General features: G+C 36.5%; 1 protein-coding gene across 1 annotated transcript in view; it reads right to left on the bottom strand.

The window, feature by feature from the left end:
- Positions 1-24696, bottom strand: part of LOC141402440 (band 7 protein AGAP004871-like) — a 115594-nt gene extending 90898 nt beyond the window's left edge. The window contains exon 1 of the mRNA XM_073983723.1: positions 24250-24696. Coding sequence (XP_073839824.1) covers positions 24250-24496 — 247 coding nt within the window. The 5' untranslated portion in view covers positions 24497-24696. The remainder of the gene's footprint in view (positions 1-24249) is intronic.
- Positions 24697-25557: the final 861 nt, after the last annotated feature.

The raw sequence follows: 25557 nt of genomic DNA, 5'->3' as shown, positions 1-25557 counted from the left end.
CGTGGTTTCAAATCTGTTCGCGTTCACAAAATTAGATGCTGCACTCAAAAGTTATATGCGGTTTTACTCTCTTGTAAAGAAAAAATATTTAAAAATTCCTATTGTGTTGTAATAAGAACATGTGTATATGAATCGTTAGCAGCATTTGATATCTATCCGTTTATAACTTGCATATTACAGCAACAACAAAGAACGGAAACTTATTGTTAGAAATTATTTCAAAAATATATTTTTGGTTAAATACAAAAAAATTGAAAAATAAATGTTCTATTATTTCGCTAAATTTCGATCCAATGCCTGAAGTATTTTGCTTAAACTTCTACGAGAAAAGTACTTAGTCATCGTGAAAGTATATTTGCTTTCTGTGATAAGCAATAGAAATAAGAAGTAGAGAGTAATATTGAAATTACAATCAATGAAAAAACATAGAAGTTAAAAACCGTATAATTCGCGAATTGGTTTAAATCGGTTGAGGTGCATGTGGTTTTCGGATACTGGGAGTCCATGTCTATCAATATGCATGGATTTTCCCATGTTTCATTCAGCGGCCAAAGTGTGCCATCAGTTGCATCTTACTATACAAAAAACATTCAAATAGGCAAAAATTACGCGATGTGCATATGATTATAAGGTGCATCCGATTTCAATGGCCACCTATTAAAAATACGTCAATATAAATTATTTTAGACAGATTCGTCAAGAACTGCGGATGTGCCACCGAATTCTATTTTGGGATAAATGTGGATATTACTCCTGAATCTTTGTAACTTGTGACACACCTTTTTGGCAAATATTATAATCGCGTATAAAGGATTACATTTAAGCAAAAATAATCAAAGAAAATTGCGGTTCAATTCGCGGAATTGTCAAAATATATTTTTGCAGATTTTCCTATTTTCAAGGTATCTATATCCGGCGTTTTAGTGGATGGATTCGACCGCGGAAGAGCTCATCAGATCCGGCACGTAAAAAAAACTAAAATCACGCGGGGTTCAGGGGTACCTGTACGACAGTTGTAAATTTTAAAGCCAAAAAATAGGTTTTTTCAAAAAATTTACGCACCAAATTTTCGCCTTAGGACTAGGAAGCTGTACGGAGCACACTCATGAGATATACATCGAACGACGTGGAATCGCGAGTTCTACAATCCTATAAACTAGTTTGGATTTTTTTCTAGTTGCACCCTCTAATTATAAGAAAAATTTGAAAAACACTAAAATCAAAACTTCAAAATGTCAGCATCGATTTTAGGGGGATGCAGTGTATATATCCAGAAGTCATACACTAGAACCATGTTGCCCAAGGGGTATTGTTTAGTTCTTTCTTTGAGCAAAGGTTCGAATTTTGCGTGGTTTGGCCAGAAATCAAAAAAGAGCACAAAAAACATGTTTACTTCAACACATTTTTCCCATTTTTTATATTACCACCAACGCAGCTTCCACGAAAATTATTTGTTATGGTCCATATTATGAGATCGTGGCTCAAACTCTTCTATTAATATAAATATATTCATATTTTATAAAATATATTAACAGTTCGCGACTTATTAAATGGTGAACCTCAACTTCAACGATTGAAAAACTTTTTTGAATATTACCATATACACTTTCATACGGGCAAAATGTGCTTCATCGAAATAATGGTTTTAGACCCCAAGTATGTTTGGGCGAAATCCGTTTCAGACAATTTGGAGTTGATTTAGCCATGTCCGTCTGTCTGTCTGCCTGGCTGGCTGGAGCGCACGATTCGGTCCAAAATTTGGCTTTCGTAATATTTTGTCCAAACTTAGTTTAATTTCGACGATAGGCTATATCGTGGAATGGACCTTCCGGTACCCACCCCCACCACAAAAGTTCGAAAATGTTCGGGGCATTTGTGCGCACCATAACTCTTGCAGGGAGGAACTGATTTGATCTAAACTTTGAACATCGTGAAATTTCTAGCACACTTAGATGAGGTTCCAATATGGACCCAATCGGTCCACTCCTTCAAGTACCTCCCACACAAAATTTCGGATAAGTTCAGATTAGAACCTGCTCTCGATTCGCTTTGATTTTTGTTGCAACAATTTGTATTCACTGCTTCCCATACGACGGTACAAGATTCATCAGGGGCAAGTTCATACTTCCTGAGAAAATAGCCTGAAAGGTACAAAAAAACCCCTATGACACCGTGTGTAGTGGTTGGAGCGCAAGACAACTCTCGAACGGATCTGCAGATTCAGTCCAAAATGTGGCCTTCTTAATATTTTGTGCAAACTTAGTTTAAGTTCGAATATAAGCCATATCGGTCCACTCCTTCAGGTACCTCGCCCACAAAAGTTCAAACATGTTCGGAAAAAAATGTGCGCACGATAACTCTTAATGGGAGTGACCGAATTGGTCCATACTTTGCACATCCTGAGATATCTACCAGATATAGATCAGGTTCGAAGATGGACTATATTTGTCCACTCCTCCGGGTACCTCCCACACAAAATTTTGGATAAGTTCACTTTAAAACCTGCTTCCGAATCGCTTTGATTTTTGTTGAAGCAACTTGCATTCGCTGCATCAATTACGACGGTAAAAGCTTTTTTAGGCGCAAGTCCATACTTCTTGAGAAAACAGCTCGAAAGGTGTAAAAACCCCTATGGCACCATATGTAGTGCCAGGAGAACCCGATAACTCTCGATTTGTTCCAAAATTTGGCCTTCGTCATATTTTATACCAATACCGATCCACAGTTTTTAAAAATTTTAAATAAATTATAAATTGCATTATTTTCTTATACATTTGAAATAAAGATTGTATTGCAAAAAAAAATCACTTAAACTTTAAAAAGGATATATAGTCCGGTCAAAATAGACATGCGTATAAGGGGGAAATAGCAAAAATTCCCACAAAGCTGAATTTTGGTGGAGAGCTAGGGTTGGCCAATAGAAGCAAAGTCCTAAAAGTCCCCATCGATCCCATGTGTGCAAAAAAAGTTATTCGGGGTCAAAGGTCAAATTTTGTGGACTTTTTTTGGTTTTTTGGTCATAACTCAGAAACTATATGTTTTTTCATTTCGATGCCAAGAAGAGATTTGTAGACTACTAAATTTTCTATGAAAATGATCTTTGAACCAATGACCTAGAACCTACGGTTCTTGAGATATGAGTCACGCAATATAGAAACTTTAAGTAATTTTACGGCACCTGTGTGTTGGTTGACCTGTCGCGATTATTTTACACTTATTTCGAAAACGGTAGAACCTACCAAAAAGTGTTTGAAGAAAAAGTTTTTTATTACAATATTTCCTATAAGTTTGCTCCTCACGATGTCCGCATATGAGTCACCGTTCCAAAGATACAAGCCAATCAATACACAATATGCACACATTACTACGGCACCTAAGAGGAAATTGACATGAGACAGTTGTTTTTCATTTGCTTCGAAAACGCTTGGTTCGATTAAAGTGACTAAAGAAAAAGTTGTAGAATAGAAAATTCTCTACAATTATGGTCTTTACAGGTTCTACATAAAATCTATTATTCTTGAGATACGAGTCAATCAAATCATTATATGCACACATTTCCACAACACCTGTGAGGTAGTGCACTCGGCGCGTTTTTTTAATGTTGTTTCCTCTATAGGCCTACTCCACTATCTTTTGTGACAATTTTAAAGTTTACTATATATATTTTAGTTCTAATCATATCCTTCTACGATAAACTCTTCTTCTATTTCTTCTTCCTCTTGGAGGTTTATAACACTGTGCAACAAAATGGAGGTGAACATCTGGGGAAGAGATAATACCTTTTAGTGATGAAAGCCCTTGGCGAGTATATTAAGAACCCCGAAGGACAGATCCGCCGTGAGTCGAACTTCCGCGTTATGGCGTGATGAAGTTTTTGCTAGAGACCCTGTAAGGCATCAGGAATTAGCGTTATATCTTTGTTCACTGTTGCTTTAGCTTATTTTTGAGATGACATGTCTGCAGTCAAATCCAATGGGGATTATTTTCGTAAAGCACTTCGACCTTCTAACTCGCTTCCTTCAATGTCCTTTTCGTTCTTTATTGTAAGAGCCGCTATAAAAGTACCACAAGATGACGTTTTTCAGCTTCGAAATATTCTGCAAAAATGTCGCTCAGAAAATTTTAGGTATGGCTCTCATTGACAACTCGCATTGCGATTTATGTCCACTAGGTGGAGACCGACATAGCTCCCAAAAAATTTGAGAGTTATGTCCGTTGGGAGTTATGTCACGGCACCAAAACTAAACACTTTAGGGGGGTGCCGCATAAAAAATCCGACATTAATTTTTTAAAACCACCCTATTGTATACTTATTATACTTAGGGCCATTATTATATGTGTTCTTTTACTATTGGATGGATTTTAAAACGCAAAATAAACCAATTTGGAGGAATTAAAAATATAATTTTAACGTTGAAAGGTAATGCCAAGAAGGTCCTCCATGAAATTTAATGATCACTTTTAACTTTAAGTTAACCGGAATGCTATAAATCTGTTCGGTAAATCCAAACTATAACAAAAGAAGACTTATAATAATGGGGGTTAAGGTGAGTATTTTTGTAAGCTACGTCAAATATAACAAGTAAAAAAGTATCAGTCGGCTTTGCCAACAGAGATATACCCTCAGCCTGTGTGAATTGAAACGTTCATCTATTGACAATATCGAATCTACGGATTTTGTAGCCCTTTTTGAAAATTGCCGACAAAAAATATATTTGGTTTGAAGCTCAAATGTGTTGCGGAGGATGTACTTGGAGGAATGGACCCATATAGTCCATTTTGGAAGTGGATCTTATGTTGGGATTCATTCCTTTTGATAGATTTTGTGCCCACCAGTCATTTCAGTTAGTCACAGTATAACTTAGAGGTTTTGGGCCACGATGACAGGAAGCATGGACTTGCCCATGAAATCATAAAATCGCTTAAACAGGACCAAAAAATAGCTTCGGTATAATTTTCTACATTTGGACAAAATATTAATAGATCAAGGGTTTGACGGTTGCTCCGTTCAGCAGATATAGCGCGTACTTTTTTAGTGAAATTTTTTAACATGGATGGAGGTACCGCAAGGTACGCACCGACAGTACCAATCTTCAAACATAAACTAAGTTTAGACTAAATACTAGCTGACCCGGTCCGCGTTGCTGGCCCTGTTGTTTGGGTTCTCCGTGTAAACTTTAGTTATCTATCCAGTATTGATACAGCCATAATTAGGCATCCCTATAGAAACTTCATAATATAAATCAATGTTTTGACATAAATTCCATGTAATGGTATCCCCCAAATTTAAGATATAAAATCTCTTTTATTATGCCCTTCACCATAAATCGACAGTTTAAAGCACTTTGTGACCGACATATAATGGTCGGTGCACGTCAATTAACATTGCTATATATTGGATTGTTGGTCTCGGTTGGGGTCGTAATTATTACTGCAGAGAATTGTCAGTATAGGTCCACGTTTTGATATAGCTCTCACAGAACGGTACCGGCTGATTTTCGCTATTTTTGAGGATTTAACATCATTATCACACCGATATGGCTGAAATCTGGTTTTAATATATTTTAAAGAGGAGAGCATAAATATTCGGATCGACCAAAAGACACGCCTTTTCATTTGCGCTCGGTATGTAACAGTTATAGGTTCACGTTTTGATATAGCTCCCATAAAACAGTATCTCCCGATTTTCGATAGTTCAGAGATATAGCTACTATTGGGGGTCGTAAACAGTCTTGCAGAGAATTTTCAGTATACGTCCTCGTTTTGATATAGCTCCCATAGAACGGTGGCGCCTGATTTTCGTTATTTTTGGTGGATTTAACCTCATTCAGCCGGATCGAACGTAACGCCTTTTTTCTTCGCGCTCTATATGCAATAGTGGTAAAATACCCCTCAGCGAAATGTATGTTCCTTCGGGATATGTATGGCAACATTTATATAATTCATAAAAAAATTACTTCTATAAATTACTTGTATTTAAAAAAATTATATTTATCTAGTTATTCCAAGGATTGAAATCAATGCTTATGAAGTTTCACTTCCCACATTTTGAGATTTTATCCGTAATTATAATATTCTCAAAAATCGAACACGATCGCGGTATTCTGATTCCAATGAGGATACTGTATTGTATATCAATAACTTTGTCTGATTTCCAATCGATCTTTCTGGAATTTCGATCTAGTGACATCTCAAGTTATCGGGATTTTACTGTATTCCAAAATGTGGAGTTTATCGCGCTATCCCACTTATTGTTTAGTGTTCAGCGTTTATAGCGTTTTATAGGCACGCTTACAAAATTATGTATATTATATGATATAATAAATGTTTGCATATTTTTTTATTCCCGCGATAATTCACTTTTTGCGATATTTCATTTCCGCGAAGACCATTCAGGGTCAAGACAGTAATTACAGTAGTATTGCAAACAATCTGTAAACAATACGTTCAAAAATGTCAGGTACTTCAGATTTAAAAAAAAAATTTGAAGGAGAACCTCCGGTCACTACACTTAGCCGTATTAAAATAGCTCACGACCGCGATATCCCACTTGTTCAAGCTAGTGTTTATATCATTTTTGTGTCACGCTTACTAAAATCTATACTTATAAAAGAGTTGAGTAATGATGACTCACTGACTGACTGACTGATTCATAATCAACGCCCAGGCTAAACGGCTGGAGCTAGAATCTTGAAATTTTGGGTGAGTGTCACTCTTGGTCTGAAGGTGTCGGATAAGGCTGGGTTTTTGGAAATTCGAACTAGAACGGTACGAAAAGTACTAAAAGGTACTAAATATGGTACCCTTAGTATTAGGCAAACGCGAAGAGCTAGAATTCTGAAATTTGGAATGAGGTTCACTGATGGAGAGTTAAAAAGGTGTACCAAAGGGTTTTTGGAAATTCGAGCTATAAGTGTACGAAAAGTACTAAAAATTACTAAATTTAGTACCATTTGGTATTACTGAACGGATAGAGCTAAAATCTTGAAATTTGGAATGAAAATCAAGGTTTAGAAGATTAGTTGATATAGGGAGGTGGTTTTGAAAATGTGTACTCATGTGTACGAATAGTACTAAACGGTACTAAATTTGGTACAATTTGAATTTGGGCGAACCGATAAAATTGGAATTCTGAAATTTGGAATTACTATTACTGTTGGAGTGTAGGTTTGAGATATGGAGGTAGTTTTCGAAATTTGTACATATGGGTACGAAAGGTACTAAATAGTACCAAATAAGGTACAATTTGTATTTGGGGGAAGGGATGGAGCTGGAATCCTGAAATTTAAAATTAGGATTAATGTCGGAGTGTAGGATAGAGGTATTTTGGAAATTCGTACTTTTGGGTACGAAAAGTACTAAATGGTACCAAATTTGGTACAATATGAATTTAAGTGATCGGATAGAGCTGGAATAGTGAAATTTGGAATTACGATTACTATTGGTGTGTGGGAGTGGGATACATTTCGAAAATCGTACTTATGGCAACGAAAAGTACTATATTCGTACTTGTTGTTACAAAAAGTACTGAGTGGTACTAAATTTAGTACAATTTGGATTTTGGTGAACGGACATAGCAGGAATTCTAAAATTTTGAATTAAGATTACTATTGTAGTGTAGGATTGAGGTAGTTTTGGAAATTTTTGGTTGTGGGTACGAAAAGTACTAAATGGTACCAAATCTTGTACATCTTGGATTTGAGTGATCGGATAGAGCAGGAATAGTGAAATTTGAAATTATGATTACTATTGGAGTGTGGGATTGGGATACTTTTGAAAATACGTACCTATGCCTACGAAAAGTACTAAATGGTACCAAATTTGGTACAATTTGAATTTGGGTGATCGAATACATTTTGAATCCTCAAATTCGAAATTAAGATTACTGTTGGAGTGTTGGAGAGATGTAGGTTTGGAAATTCGGACCTATGGGAACAAAAAGTACTAAATGGTACTAAATTTGGTACAATCTGGATTACGGTGATCGGACGCAGCTGTAATCCTGAAATTTGGAATTAAGTTTACTGTTGGCGTGTAGGGTTGAGGTAGTTGTGGAAATTCGTACTCATGGGTAGGAATAGTACTAAATAGTACCAAATTTGGTACAATTGGGTTTGGGTGAACGGATATAGCTGGAATCCCGAGTTTTGGAATAAGGAGTACTGTTGTAGTGAAGGATTGATAAAGTTTTGGAAATTTTTAGTTATGGGTAGGAAAAGTGCTAAATGGTACTAAATTTGGTACAATTTGGATTTCAGTGATAGGATACATTTGGAATCGTGAAATTCGGTATTAAAATTGATGTTGGAGTGTTGATAGATGTAGGTTTAAAAATTCGTACTTTGGATACGAATAGTACTAAATGGTACCAAAATTGGATTTGAGAGATCGGATGTATCTGGAATCCTGAAATTCGGAATTAAGCTTATTGTTTGAACATAGCACTGAGGTAGTTTTGAATATTTGTACTTATGGGTACGAAAAGTACGAAATGGTACCAAATCTGGTACAATTTGGATTTGGATGAAGGGATATAGCTGGAATCCCGAGATTCGGAATAAGGATTACCGTTGGTGTATAGGATTGATAAATTTGTGAAATTTTTAGTTATGTGTACGAAAAGTACTAAATGGTACCAAATTTGGTACAATTTGGATTTCAATGAAACTATACATTTGGAATCGTTAAATTCGGAATTAAAATTGATTTTGGAGTGTTGATAGAGGTAGGTTTAGAAATTCGTACTTTGTATACGAATAGTGCCAAATGGTACCAAATTTGGGATTTGAGTGATCGGATATATCTGGAATCCTGAAATTCGGAATTGAGCTTATTGTTTGAACTTAGCACTGACGTAGTTTTGAAAATTTGTACTTATGGGTACGAAAAGTACTAAATTTGGTACAATTTGGATTTCGGTGATCTGATGCAGCTGCAATCCTCAAATTTGAAATTAAAATACCTGTTTACGTGTAGGATTGAGGTAGTTTTGGAAATTATTAGTTATGGGTGCGAAAAGTACTAAATAGTACCAAATTTGGTAAAATTTGGATTTGAGCGAACGGCTAGAGCTGCAATCTTGAAATTTGGAATTGAGATTACTGTTGGATTTTTTTTGGAAATTCGTACTTATGTTTACAAAAGGCACTAAATTTGGTACAATTAGGATTTGGTAGTCTTAGGGATACGAAGATGGTTCAATGTATGGTACAATTTTGTATTGGACTAACGAATTGACCTGGATTCGTGAGATTTACAATTAATATTACTGTTGTTATTTGGTAATAACGTCAGATTTAGGAAATATGTACCACAAATATACGAATTGTACAGGATTTGGTACAATTTGTTATTGTGTAAAGGGAATTTTGAAATATTAGGAGGAGATTCGTATTGTTACGAATGTAACTGATAGGTTTAAGTTAATTTAGTTTAATTTCCGTTAATTTAAAAATTTGAATTGTAACGTAAAGTTTTTTATTACGCAGTTACATTATTTAAGCAACAACAACTACCATGTAGAATTCTCTTCATCGTTCTAGTCCTTACTTTACCTTTTATTAATGTGCTTTTGTTTGTTTTTGCCATAATCATGTAATTATCGTTTAGTTCCCACTTCTTGTATTTCGTGTATTTGTTTGTTGTTGTAATTACGTCATTACTGTGCTTGTCCACTTGTATGTATGTGAGTATGGTTGTTCGCTTAGTGCGAATGTGCGTCTGTGTGTTCGCTGCACAGATTCGAGGTGTTGCCAGATTTTCTAGATAATTCTAGACCAAGGAGATTTTGGGTATAAATAGCGATAGGAACGGCAACATGGAGTTAGTTGTGTTTTAAGCGTTGAACTGAACAGATCGGTTAAAGAAGTGCTGCGTGCTAACTAGATACAAGCTGTGTGCTTAGTAATTAAAGTCGGTTCCGAATAAGTGTAATAAAGTAAATAAAGCATTGTAGAAACGTAATCTAAAACGAACCCTGTTTTATTTGGTACAAATCGTACTGGGGAATAAAACAACGTCTACACGGAGATTAGTTAAATCTAATTCCGTAACAGTATTTATCTGTAAAGTACTAAATAGTACTATAAATGGTTTTGGGGGAAAAGAGAGAGCTGGAAATGATAATCGCGGTTGATGGGTTAACCCGTTTTGGCGCTGAGCAACCCAATTAAAATATCTCAACAATTATGGCTGGCTCTTGATGTGTACGTACGAATAATACTTACATGAAAATAAATATCAATTAAAATAGGTATTAGTACAACCATTTTTCCATGTTCACCGTTCTATATTATATATTTTTTATTTGTTTGGTATATCCTTTCCGCATACGAAGAAGGGGGTACTTTGCTAGTTATGTATATTAATTGAAATAATATATTTTTGAAAACTTTGTGATGACCGCGATCATTCAGGGGAAACAATCTGTAAACAATACGTTCAAAAATATCAAAGATTTCAGATTTTTTTAAAAACATTGTGGGGGAGGACCACTGGTCGCTACTATTAGCCGTATAAAAACAGTTTTTGAAATTTTTGTGATGACCGCGATATTTCACTTCCGCGACGACCATTCAGGGTCAAGACTGTAATTACCATAGCATTGCAAACAATTCGTAAGCAATATATTAAAAAGTATCTTGAATTTCGCGGTTTTCTTAAAAAAATTGTGGGGAGGACCACCGGTCACTACACTTAGCGAGATAAAAAAATAGATTACGACCTTTTCTCAGACCTAAAAACTCCACATACAAAATTTCATAAGATTTCCCAATCGATTTTTCGGAATTTCTATATAGTGACATTTCAAGTTATCGGGATTTTACCGTACTCCAAAATATGGCGTTGACCGCGTTATCCCACATATTGAAGAAAGTGTTATAGCGGTTTTGTAGTCACGCTTACTAAAATTAGGTATATTATCTGAAATAATACATTTTTGAATAATTTGGGATGACCGCGAAATAACACTTCCGCGACGACCATTCAAAAAAATATATAGCCTATTTTCACCGCCGGTGTTCCCAGTATATTATCTGAAATTTTCAAGAAAATCTATTCAGCCGTTTTTCATTCTATTCGGAACATACAAACAAACAAACATACTAACATACACACATTGCCTTTTATATATTAGATTAGGAAGCCCAAATTTTAGACGGAATCCATAGGGATTTTTACAGCTTTCGGGCTATTTTCCCAGGAAGTATGGAATTGCCCCTGAAAAACTTGAACCGTCGTATGGGGGGCAGCGAATACAAGTTCTTACAACAAAGATAAAAGCGATTCAAAAGCAGGCCTTAAAATGCATTTTTCTGAAATTTTGTGTGGGAGGTACCTGAAGGAGTGGACCGATATGGCCCATTTTCGAACTTAAACTTAGTTTGGGCAAAATATTACGAATGCCAAATTTTAGACCCAATCGGCAGATCCGCTCGAGAGTTATCTTGCGCTCCAACCACTACACACGGTGTCATATGAGGTTTTTTTGCAAATTTCAGGCTATTTTCTCAGGAAGTATGGACTTGCCCCTGATGAAACTTGAACCGTCGTATAGGGAGCAGTGAATGCAAGTTGCTACAACAAAAATCAAAACGATTCGGGAGCAGGTCCTAAACTGCACTTTTTCGAAATTTTGTGTGAGAGGTACCCGAAGGAGTAGACCGATTGAGTCCATATTGGAACCTCATCTATGCCTGGTAGAAATTTCACGATGTGCAAAGTATGGACGAAATCGGTTGCTCCATTATCGTGCGCACAAATTTCCCGAACATTTTCGAACTTTTGTGGGGGAGGTACCTGAAGAAGTGGACCGATATGGTCCATCTTCGAACTTCAACTAAGTTTGGACAAAATATTTCGAAAGCCAAATTTTGGAACAAATCGGCTCATCCGTTCGAGAGTTATCGTGCGCACCAGCCAGACAGACAGACGGACAGACAGCCGGACGGGCATTGCTAAATCGACTCCCAATTGCCTGCAACGGATTTCGTCCAAACATACTTGGGGTCTAAAACCGCTATTTCGATGAGGCACATTTTGCCCGTATGAAAGTGTATATAGCCTCGTTAGCATAAATGCTGGGGGTATAAAAATGTACTAATAAGATATTTTATATATAAATTTCTATCTTTAGATGTACTCTTTATGTCTCATTAAAACTGGAATTAACTCTGTTCTGCTTCACCTATATTTTTCCATTACAAGTCTAGCGCTATAAGAAAAGGCTTAATTCTATACGGAAGCCTTGTCTGTTTGTTAACATCATGATTGTGTTTTAATGTTTTACGGATTTAAATTTCCTCAAAATTGCTTTTTAAGTAGACAATGGTTGTGTTTTGTTTGGGGCGCAATGGAAGCAAAGTGAATTCAAATAAGAAACACTAAAAATACATTTATATAAATACGAATTTTCCATGGAAGAATAAAAAGGAATGTCTGCAACATTATCGTATAATGTCCCAAAGAACAGACGCAAACACACACACACTCCCACATCTCCATGCACATTATTTCTTTTTCTTTAACTTGTGACTGTGGGATGCTTAATACAAAACATATGCGAAACTTCTTTGTTACCAACTTTATTATAAAAAAAATTATAATTTCAAAGAGTTTTGAAGCCATATGCACGTATGTATGTATGCATGTATAAGCGTAGCATACAAGCACTCTAGGTTGTCACAAACAATCCAACTGGCAACAGTTCTTCCATGTTCAAGTACATAAGTGCACATTAGTACCATATAAGGACATCAGTGACAAGGTGTGTGTGTGGGTACGTCAGTATGTACGTTTTGTTTGTGGTGTGGTTATTTATGCCGAGAGAAAGTCTTGTTTGAGTTATACCAAAAGCAGAGAATTCTTTCTAGGCAATTCAAGTGAATGGCAAAATGATGAGGAAATTATTTCATTTAAAGAAATTTATTATTAGCTTTATACAGGTGTGTTGGGGGTAGGTGCGAGTGTGTGGTTGCTTTGTGGTTTTCAGGCGGAGAGAAGTGAATTCAGAATAAAAGCAATTAGCATTTCCTGAATGTTGTAAAAGGGGTTTATAAGATAATATTTTAATTTTGACACAAATATAAAATGTATAAAGGCGGCAAAGGAGAATAGGTTAACGAGAGAAGGATGGACGAGGAAAGTTTACATCGCGTGAAGAGTTTCAAGTCAAATTTGTTGTAGTATTTCAAAATCAAATATTGAATAATATAATGTGTTTCACGTGCTACTTAACACCAAAGGTCATGAGTTCGAACTTTCAACATGTCAAGATCTATTTTTTATCAGCACATTACTGGTTTGTATTTCTTAAGTATTTCAGTCCTGTAGAACATTACAATGGCGTGTTCTGTTCGACATGTGAGGGAAATAAACCTCCCACATGCTTATTATATCCTCCCCATTACGAGTAGTGGTGTAGGTTATAATAGTTTTCAGCATGCATTTCTATGCTTTGTGAGAGTAGATACCATAAACAGAGCAACTAAATATTTCACTGACGCATTACATCGTTGAGGAAAAGGATGAAAAGTATTGGCGACGGCTTAGTATTTTTATTGGGATTTCTAAAAGAATTATTCCCATACCCAGGTCAATAAGTTATATTTATAGCCTCAGCAATTAAGCTAAAGAGGGTATACATATATACACTTTAATACGGGCAAAATGTGCCTCATCGAAATAACGGTTTTACACCCCAAATATATTTGGACGAAATCCGTTTCAGATAATTTGGAGTCGAGTCGAGTTGTTGCCCATCTTCGAACTAAAACTATGTTTGAACAAAATATGACGATGGCCAAATTTGGGACCAAATTCAAATCCATCTTTCGGGCTGTTTCCTCAAGAAGTATGAACTTGCCCTTAAAAAATGTTACCGCCGTAATTGAGGCAGCGAATGCAAATTACTTCAACACAAATCAAAGTGATTCGAGAGCAGTTCTTAGAGTGAACTTATCCGAAAATTTGTGTGGGAAGGACCCGAAGGAATGATCAAATATAGTCCATATTCAAACCTGATCTATATCTGGAAGATATATTAGAATGTGTAAAGTATGGGCCTTATCGGTCAATCCCTTCAAGAGTTATCGTGGGCACAATTTTTTACCGGAAGGATATGGTTTATCTTCGAACTTAAAGTAAGTTTGAAGAAAATATTACGGAGGACAAATTTTGGACTGAATCGGCATATCCGTTGGAGAGTTATCTTGGATCCAACTACTACACATGGTGTCATAGGAATTTTTTGCACCTTTCAGGCTATTTTCGCAGGAAGTATGGACTTGCCCCAGATAAAACTTGTACCCTCGCACAGTGCGAAATATGGGCACTTTAGTGGAACTTTACTCATAACTTTTTATGTGAAGAACGTAGGTTACTAAAATTTTCCAAAAATGTTTCTTATAGTTGAGGGTCGTAAGTGGATAAATATGGGCCACATAGACCTGCGGTTTCCTATAGCCCCCACATATCAGTGGTGACCGTTTTTACGTATTGGGTTCATTTTTCTACCGATTTTGCTGCAAATTGCTATATTGGGGTTTCAGTGGATGTATAACATATGTACAAAATATTGATAATATCTGTTCGCGTATTGCACTATGCAACACTGAAAATGCAAACAACTTCCAGTATGGATTTTTTGAAAGTAAGTAAGAAAGTTGTCCAGTTCGGATTTTATGGCCTCATCTAAAACGGTGTAGTTTTACACTTACATGTTTGCATTTATCAGGCCCTTATCTCAGAAACGAATAGGAATTTGGCGTTGCCGTCTTTAGCAATATTGTAGCCCTAAACTAGTAGAACGTATCTGTTGAACAGACCAAAATCGATAAAAATATAGAAAATTTTACATAATTTTTGAATTCTGGTCGGTATCAGCTAAACTATTAGGAGTTGAACCAAGTAGCCTTTTGCAAAAATCATCAAAATAATGTCCTCAGCAATTCTTCAGAACATTCTGAAACTCTAAAATGCTTATTTCATGTTGTTTCAGCGGTAATTGGTATCATATCTTTTACAACACTTTATTCAAACAGAGTTCACACCAACAGATTATTCTTGCATCTCGGATTTCACTACATTAGTGATATATTTAGTAAATCGTCGTTAAAAAATATAGTGAAAACAAAGTGAAAGAGGCATTTTACAACAATAGCATGCTCTAAAGAGTTGTGTATTACATTCCAGCGAAACATTATGAAAAAATTAACAGTTTTAAATATATGGTACGAAATGGACAATAAATGTAGTTTTTCGAGTTAATTGTTTCTCGAAATATTTTATTTTTGTCCTTATCTACAATTTTGCCTCAGAGGTCAGAAGAAGATTCGCATTGGTTTCAGAAATATAGCCCCAAATTTCTTTAAAATCTCAATATTTAACCATGTTTAGATGGGGCCATAAAATCCGAGCTGGATCTGACACAAAAAAACCCAGCTGGGTTTTTTGTCGTTTGGGTCTGTACTTTCAAAAAATCCTCAGATCGAATTGTTTGCACAAGATTGCCTTAAAAATGTTGCACAGTGTTGGTATAGCCCCCATTGAGCGCTACCGGCCAATATAACGTATTTTCAAGATTCCAAGCACATTTACCAATCTAATTGTTTGCATTTTGGCATTTAATGTTATCCGTAGGTAGAAAACCATTTTGCGAAATATTAGCAACGTATTTTCTCGTTTTGCTATAGCCCCAATATGAGGGGGGCACCCCATTTTGGATATTTAAATGGTGTTAGGTAATTATTGCCAACCGAGTTTGGTTTACTTTAAAAGTTGTCTTCATTGAATAGAAAATATTATAAAGGATATGTTTATCTTATTACACGGTCCTGCAAATGAGTATATCACCTAAAAGCATCTGGAGCAACTATGCTTTATTTTAGGTACTTAACGATGTCCTGAGAAAACTGCTCAAATTTGACCATTTTTTCTATAAAATGTGAATGAAATTCGCAAAAATAGTCATAAAACTATTAAAAGCAACATTTCTTAGTTTTGGTGAACCCATTTTGGGATAAACAAAACCAACATTGACGTCTAATGCCGGTTCTTCTATCAAATTTTCAAAAATATATATAGGTATATAAATATTCCAATGACTTTCTGAAAAAGTCGCATATCTCGCAAACCTGCGCGAACCTGCAGCTAACTTTTGGTTTGTCTATAGAAAAATATCCTTCATCTGAGAAAATGAGCGATTTATACTGCAATTCACCACAATACTATTAAAAACTTATAAAAAACAAGTAAGAAAAGTCTATAGTCGGACGGAGCCGACCATGGGATACCCTATACTACTACCCTGCGAGTTAGCTTTCAGCAAATCAAAGTTTCTTTTGGACAAATAAGCTTATTGTAAGAAATAAATTTTTGGAGTATGCAACCTTATTACATTAAGTTTAAATAACAATATAATAATTGTTCCACAAACATCACAGAAGGGACAGGGCGTGTACCACGATTCATATTACAGCAATAGTATGGGGCCTACTGTTTATCGCCGAGTCCGAAAAGCATGTCTTAAAACACCACCTGTAGAGAAGTTGTACATGGTTGAAATACTCAGAAAATGTCGCCAACTTTACTGTGGGGTATTTTGCCAACGTTGGAAATTTGATGTTTGCTGGCCGGGAATCGAACGCCCCACCTTCAGCGTGCAAGGTGGGTGTGCAAACAATTGTACTATGGTGGCACCAATAAGTAATTTTAGAACGGACATTTAGTCTGGACCTAATTTTTTGCATATTTTGACATATTTGCTAAACCATATGCAAGACTTTGTGCCCTAAATATACCATCGAATTGGCTGAAAGTTTGTATTAGGTATTCGTTCATCACAATTTTCGACCTGAAATTTATCGGTATAGGTCCAGGTCTTCATATAGCTCCCATAGAACCGTACCTCCCGATACCCGGTATTTTGAAGGTTGTGGCCTCAATATCAAACTGAAGTGGCTGACATTTTGTATTCAGTCTTCGTTGGAGGTAAAAAAACTTTCCACCTGAAATTTGTCGTTATATGTCCACGTCTTCATATAGCTCCCATAACCAGAACCTACCGATTTTCTGTACTTTGAAGGTTATGGTCTCAATATCCCTCCGAATTGTCTAAAATTTGGTATTAAGTCTTCATTGGGGGTATTAAACTTTCCATATGAAATTTGTCGCTATAGGTCTAGGCGTTCATATAGCTCCCATACAACGAAAGCTCCCCATTTTCGATATTTTGAAGATTGTGGCTCTGGTTACAGATTTCTCTATTTTATTGACTTGTCTGAAGTGAATTTCAAACAGAAAAATGTACACATAAACATTTTAGAAGATATTATTGAAATATATGTAGCATACGAAAATATGTGAAATACAGAAATTTTCCATATGCAAAAATAATATTTGCATATGCATAATTTATACATTTCGCATATTTTTGCATATGTGCTATATTTCGATTGGAATTTAATTAAAAGCCAAAAATATGCAAATTTTACAAAAATAGGTGTTGCATAAAATTCCGCTGTCTACATATCATTGAGCTGATATTAATCGGGGTGCTCTCATTGATATGAGAGAATGCTCCCTTTTTTTGCGAAAACCCGAACTCTTTAAGTGTCTAGCATTCTCAAATAAATGAGAATCACACTCACTTTTCGGCTTTCCCAAAAAAACATCAGAACAAAAATATTTGTAAACAACTATCAGCACCTATCAACTAAGAACAGATCGAGTTCTGTAAGTTGAAAAGAACATCACCACAGTTGCCTGTGAGTACATGGACTGAGAAAAAATTCCCATTCTCAAATCGGTTCGGGATACTTATTTCGGTTATAGCGCGCAATAGTTAATTCTGTCAATTGTGTCAATCTTTAAAAGACGCTACTCATTATATTGAGAAACACTGTTAATTAATGACTTACTACGTACTATATGATTACTGAGGTCACAGTCTTTAGTAAAAAAGTTGCCCCTACTGGGATGTTTGTGGAACAATTATATACAGTAAATTTTAAGAAATATTCTTAAATTTGAAAATTGGCGTTGTCTAGCAATTTCTGTTGCATCTTTAAATTTTGGACAATTGGACAGGTAATATGAAAGGGTTCCACGCTATTTGTAAGGACTGGCAATTTGCCTGTCGTGATAGAGACAATTTGTAGCATGGGGGGAAGATGTGGTTCTCTTCACAAAACTCATTATATCTTAGGTAGTAGATCCGTTACCAAGCACACATATTATTGCAATTTTCATCAGAGGAAAGATCGGTAGTTAATTTTTCATATATATGCGACTTTGCCGGTATATGGCCTCCAGAGATTAAAATATGGACCAAAAATAAAATGTTTTATTTAGTATACAAAAGTAATGGTCCATTGCACCCGCTAAATGATATCAGATCATCATCAAAAATTGTAGGCATCTTCTTTGACCAAAACCACTACCTCGTGCAAAATTTCGTGACTATTGATCTATAATTGCGACCTCTAGTATGCTTTTGATTACATTACAAGCAAAACACTCGATATATTAGGCTGTAACTCTGTTATCTGACCACATAAATCAACATAATTGGCATTAATTGAAAGGGCAAGAGTTGTCCTTCCAAATATTATTTATGTGGGCGGAATGTGTGGTCCAGGAATAAAGATATTACCGGTATATTAGAAATTTTCACAATTTTCACACAAAAGTTGTGGTCCATTTAACCCTCTAAACATCATCCGATCACCATCTCAAATTGCAAGCTTCTTCTTTGTCATATAATCTTACATTATTTAAAATTTCGAGGCGATCGGACTATAATTGCGACATACAGAGCCGCTACAAAATCGGATAAAAATTTTGTTTTTGGTCCATTTCACCCGCTTAATATTTCTCGATCATCACCAATAAGAATAGGGATCTATTCTGATCTGAACCCGACCTCCATGCAAAATTTCGTGACGATCGGTCCATAATTGCGGCCTGGAGCGTGTTTACAATTTATAATGGACAGACGGACGGACGGACGGACGGATGGACGGACAGACACACATCTCAAAATCGCTTTATCTCGTCGAGATATGAAGATTGGTATACCACATTGGGGGTCTCCGACGAATATTTCGCGGTGTTACATGAATTTTTACCAAAACAAACTTATAATACCCTTTTCCACATTGTGGTATAGGGTATAAAAAGTATCAGTCGGAAAATGTGAAACAATTTTATCAAAAAAAAAATTATTTACGGGGTTTTAAAAATTTTGGGCGTTTGAATCCACAACAATGTTGATTAGGATTAAAGATCAAAAGTTTTGCGGAGGAGATACTAAAAGGAATGGATCGACATTGACCATTATGGAAGTGGATCTCCAGCCACTACATATGCTGCCTATGGGGTTTTTACACCCTTCGGGCTGTTTGCTCAAGAAGTATGGACTTGTCCCAGAAAAAAAACTTTTACCATCGTAATTGAGGCAGCGAATTATGTCGCTTCAACAAAAATCAAAGTGATTCGATATCAGATCTTAAAGTGAACTTATTCGAAATTTTGTGTGGGAGGTACCGGATGGAGTGGACAAATATAGTCCATATTTGAACCTGATCTATATCTGTAAGATATATTAAGATTTGTAAAGTATGGACCAAATCGGCCACTCCCTTCAAGAGTTACCGTACGAACAATTTTTCCGAACATTTTTGAACTTTCGTGGGGGAGGTACCTGAAGGAGTGGACCGATATGGCTTATCTTCGAACTTAAACTATGTTTGGACAAAATATTACTAACGCCAAATGTCGGAAAGAATCGGCAGATCCGTTCTAGAGTTATCTTGCTCTTCAATCACCTCACGCTATTCATGCTATATTCTCAGGAAGTATGGACTTGCCCCTAGTGAAACTTATAACGTCAAAAAACAAAAATTAAAGCGATTCGAGAGATGGCCCTAAATTGAACTTTTCCGAAATTTTGTGTGGGAGGTACCCGAAGGAGTGGACCGATTGAGTCCATATTGAAACCTTATCTAAGTCTGGTACATATGTCAGATGTGCAAAGTATGGATCAAATCTGTTACTCCCTTCAAGAGTTATCGTGCGCACAAATTTTCCGAACATTTTCGAACTTTTGTGTGGGAGGTACCGGAAGGAGTAGACCGATATAGCCCATCTTCGAACTTAAACTAAGTTTGGTCAAAATATTACGAAAGCCAAAATTTGAACCGAATCGGTTCATCCGTTCGAGAGTTATCGTGCGCTCCAGCCAGACAGACGGACATGGCTACAGCAACTCCAAGTTGTCTGAAACGGATTTCGTCCAAACCGTTGTTTCGATGAGGCACATTTTGCCCGTATGAAAGTGTATACACCCTCGTTAGCATGAATGCTGAGGGTATAAAAATAAATAAAAAATTTGTTTCGGGACGAAATGGGTTAATAAGGTCGAAATAAAATAATCGTTTTATGTTGGAAAGACAAATAGAAATAGGCAAATTAAAACGCGTTCTTCTCGAAACTTGATTTTTGTTAAATGTGTTACTATTTGAGTAAATGAGCGAAATGTTCTGTAGAAGGCCACCTAAGTTAGTTATACCTAAGTAAATGGTGGTTGCCCCCGTGTTTGAATTTAACCTGTTCGATTAACGAAAGTTGTTCATAGCTTGTCGGTTTTGCTTGAGTATCTTTGTGTTCATGTCGTCTGCTCCGTCGGAAAAGGTCGTAAGTCCCTCTCAATAAATTTCTCAGGAGGAAGAAAAAACATTCCAGCGCTTTCTGTATTAAAGATTTTATTATGGTGGTAAAGGCAGTATTCTTCGTTTATTTACTATGCTTCAATACCTGTACTTTGTTTGATAAAGTTCCGTCGCTTTTGGGAGATAATTGGATGTCTTTGGACTTACGACCTTTTCCTTGTACAGAATTGTATTTTTGTTGGGACTTACGACCTTTTCCTACAATTTACGGACGTTTTTAAAATAAAGTATTTATACTTTACAAAACAATGTCGAAAGGGTATTATAAGTTTGGTGTGTCCAATATTCGTGTAACATCGCGAAGTATTCGTCGTAGACCCCCTCCCCTTGCCATTTTTTCATATCTTGACGAGATAAAGCTATCTAGCTATGTGTGTCCGTCCATCCATTAAAAATGGTAATAAAACTCCAGGCCTCAATTTTGAACCGATCGTCACGAAATTTTGTGGAGAGGTCGGGTTCCGACCAGAAGTGACCCCATTAGATGTTGGTTATGATCGAAAGGTGTGAAATGGACCAAACACACATTTTTTACCCGACTTTGTAGCTGTAGATCGCAGTATTATTCCGATCGGAGCGAAATTTTAAAAATGATTTGAGTTTAAGACTAAGAATAAGCTTGCAATATAACATGGTGATGAGATAATTATTAGCGGGTTTAATGGAGCAAAACTTTTGGGTGAAATCTTATATATAAAAGACAATGTGTGTTGGTCTTATTGGAAAGCAAGTGTTTAGATTAGAAGGCAACATATCGATAGCTATAGTTCCATCAGGTATATAAGATACATTTTAAGGAGGTGGACACAGTCGGCATGCCTCAAGTCATCAGTTATTTGGCGGTATGTTAAAATTGCATATCGACACCAACATTTCTGATGATTTTTATACCCTCCACCATAATATGGAGGGTATAATTAAATTTGTCATTCAGTTTGTAACATAAGTATATATTCAGCGGAGACCCTATAAATTATTGATTGATCAGAGTAAAATTCTAAGTCGGTATAAACATGACCAATTTTAAAAATAGATCTTCGTGATTTGGTATAGAATTTTCTATTACTTCTAGGATGTTTGGTATTGACGACCTCATATAGCCCTCATAGAACGGTACCTCCCGATTTCCGGTATTTTGAAGGTGTGGCCTCAATATTCATCAGAAATGGCTGAAATTTGGTATATATTCCTCGTTTGGGGTTTTTTTGTTTTTGTCTGCAAACCATGTAGAATCTTCAGAATCACCGTGAAAACCATAGGAAACTAGACCCATGGCACCATCGCCTAATTCCATTCCAGATTTATACTGCTCTTTGTTAGCAAAAACCATGATGTCTTCTTAGTTTAATAACATTTCACTCAATTATTATTTTAGAATCATTTAATAATATAAACATTGCACTTACCCGTCCGTTAGAAGGTATTACTTTATTCAATTCAGAATACAAACTAATCTCGTTATGTGAATAAATTTCCCTAGAGAAACCGCAAATTACCAGTTAATAAAGTTAAGTAATATATACGACAGCAGAACAGTAAAAATCTTGTTTTTTTTTACAATATTTCAATATATGAGGTATTTAAACACTTTGTAACGTGACCGTTTCATACAATCCCTACGTTTCTTTAGCATTAATATGCATCCCACCTCATGATTTTTATAATACCTTCAGTATCAAACTTATAATTTTACCCCATACACAATATTGTCTAATCATCGTATAGCATATGTGAGGTTCAATGCAGTCAACGACGACATCGTTCAATAATAATTCTCATTAACTTCGTGTGATTACCCGAATATGTATTCTGGTTTTATTCACCGAGGTCGTCGATGACCAGCCGAACAAAGTACGAATAGACGTGTGGCTCGTCCGCAGTCTACCATACTAGTTAGCCACAATTCGATCCAGCTCTTAGCAAGCTCTCAGCGCTTAGCACGCTCCCAGCTCTTAGCAAGCTCCCAGCTCATAGCAAGCTCTCAGCGCTTAGCACGCTCCCAGCTCTTAGCAAGCTCTCAGCGCTTAGCACGCTCCCAGCTCTTAGCAAGCTCACAGTTCTTAGCAAGCTCCCAGCTCTTAGTAAGCTCACAGCTCTTAGCAAGCTCCCAGCTCATAGCAAGCTCTCGGCGCTTAGCACGCTCCTAGCAAGCTCACAGCTCTTAGCAAGCTCCCAGCTCATAGCAAGCTCCATGCTCTTAGCCAGCTCCCTTTAACCGATCTCTTCTCCACAGCAACCCGAGCCGAGTCACACACCCGACGACTGCCGACAGCAACCCGAATACGACAGAGCCGAGCCACATACCCGAGGATTGCCAACGAGCCGACTGCAACCCGTATACCGCTGAGCCGAGTCACATACCCAACGAGCCGACTGCAACCCGAACACCACAGCCTACAACTGCCGAGCCGAAAGCCACCCGGTTGCCCCGGGCCGAGAGTAGTGTGGAGCCGAGCCATAACAGGCGATTGCAGAACCTACAACTACCGCAACACAGACGAACCCTACTATTTACTGATACCACATCCATTTTCCTCACATATATTATACGTTTAACAAACACCAAGAGTGTGAAATAAAGATTAAAGTCGTAAACACTCGTGTTTTACTTGAGGTTTGTATGTCCTTAGGTCGACCCTGGCAGCGACTGAGCTTACCTCAGCCCTAAAGAAAACCACTCGTTATAACTTACAGCATCCCAATTTGAATCAATGAAAAGGCCAGAAGTCCATCTTTCATAATCAGTTCGCTTATAGGGGAAAATAGATTTCAAATGTAAATTTTCGTTGCAATATAGAAATGATCAAATTTTCGTTCAAAAGTTTGGTGCAAAGGCTCCGCCAAATATCATCCAAAGGTGTAGGCTAGTTCTTTACATTGCACCCGAACCATGGATGTCGTTAAACTTTATATCTAAACTACATTAGCTGTAGTATTCTTTTAAAGTATACATTTTCCTGTGGACTTACGACCCTTTCGTACTCAAATTTGTACGTTTTGTGGACTTACGACTTTTTCCGACAAGGGCAAAACATGTAGAAAAACGCAACATACTACCATTTTCTTTGTATCATACGACGTGTTTTGACGTGTACTATCATCCTGTAACAAAAACGCGATTTCCAAAAAAGTGGACTTACGACCTTTTCCGACGGAGCAGACGATGTAAATTCTAAAAAAATAATTTAGGGTCAACACGGAAACTGTGGTTGGCTTACATTTTAAAAAAATATATAAACAAAGTTTTTTGTTTTATAAAAGTTGAACCCAATTGAAATATTTTAAAATTCATCATATATAAGGGGCATCCAAAGAGCTTAATATACCTTCCACCACATGCCTATATGTATGTGTGTATCCATGTAAATATTTGCATATTTTTAAACTACGTAAATTTTATTAACTATCCGCATTTACACATGTATGTGTGTGCTTCAAGGTATACTCTACCACCTTGAAGCACACACATACATGCAACAACATATTATACAGTATGTATTGATGACTTTATTGGATTTACCTTGTGTATACATAGTTGATACTGAAACCGTGGTATCCGGCCGTTTTGATGCTGTTTCACGTTGACTGTTGCTGCTACTGTTGCCTGTTGGCAGAGGAATGAGATGATGTTGTTGCTGATACTTTGTACCATAACCCCCAACTCCCCTTATGCCTCCGCCGCCTGTGCGATGGTAATGTTGGTGATGGGTGGATGCTGCTGTTATTGTGGCAATGGCAGCAGTATGGCCCACTTGCGGTGGTGCCATACTTGTTGTTTGCCACAAGCTGTCGCTTAGTTCCGATATGTTGATGAAAAGTTTTGGACGAGTTTAAAGTGAAAAATTAAAAACCCACAAATGCACTTAGGTTGCAAATGTGTATCGATACACACACATACACACGTGACGATCTTTATGCAGGCTTACTACGTTACGTTAAATTTAAGCAAAGTTCTTTGATGACATTCCTTTGTGATATTTTGGTACTTTACTTTTGTTGTTTGTTGTTGCTGCTGTTGGTGGTGGTGGTGATGCAGTTGGTGTTACTGTTTTAAGTGTGCATAGTTTCAGATAGCTTTTGACGTTGACTTACTGTCTGTCCTGTACGTCCATTCGTTCGTTCGTCTGTCCGTCCGTCCGCCTGTTCATCCAGCTGTCTCTTGTGGTAATGAAGAGTTGTTGATGTTTAGTGCAGTCAGTTTTCAGTTAGTGGTGTTGACGTTGGCTTTCCATGCCTGATATGTGACATTTGGATTTGTGTCTTTTAACACACATACACATACATTCGTATGTATGTGTGGCTGCATGTTTGTGTAGTACGACGAGTATATGCACAAATGTGTGTACTAGCGTTATGGCTTTATGACCTTTTTTCTCAAAAATGATTTCCAGTAGCGGGAATGAATGAACTTTTGCCATTAATACCTAAAATAATTTTCATTCCATTTATGTATTAAGAAAAGTTCCGCACAAACCACTTTCAAATTATATATTTGTAAAAAAATATTATCAAACGAATTTATGATCACATCCTGAAGTTGCAATTCAAGAAATTGTGAAATATTGATAATAAATAAATAAAATATTTCTAAAGTTGACCTCGAGCTTGAATCAATCAAACATTTCAGTAACAACATAAAGGTCGAATATATCAAATTCTTTAAACGGATAAAAAATATCCAAAAATTAGTTCCTCTTGCACGAACGAACGACCTTTTATCTATTAATCACTAAAATGACTTTTATTGCAATTATTGATAAAGGTCACGCAGAAATCTCTTTTAATTGTTACGATATATGGAATAAAGCCATATATGACATAAAATATA

This window comes from Musca autumnalis, unplaced genomic scaffold (assembly GCF_047663935.1).
Source record: "Musca autumnalis isolate F117 unplaced genomic scaffold, ASM4766393v1 scaffold_4, whole genome shotgun sequence".
Taxonomy (NCBI): Eukaryota; Metazoa; Arthropoda; class Insecta; order Diptera; family Muscidae; genus Musca; species Musca autumnalis.
The sequence above is the reverse complement of the archived record's forward strand: the minus strand, read 5'-3'. Positions and strand labels throughout refer to the sequence as shown.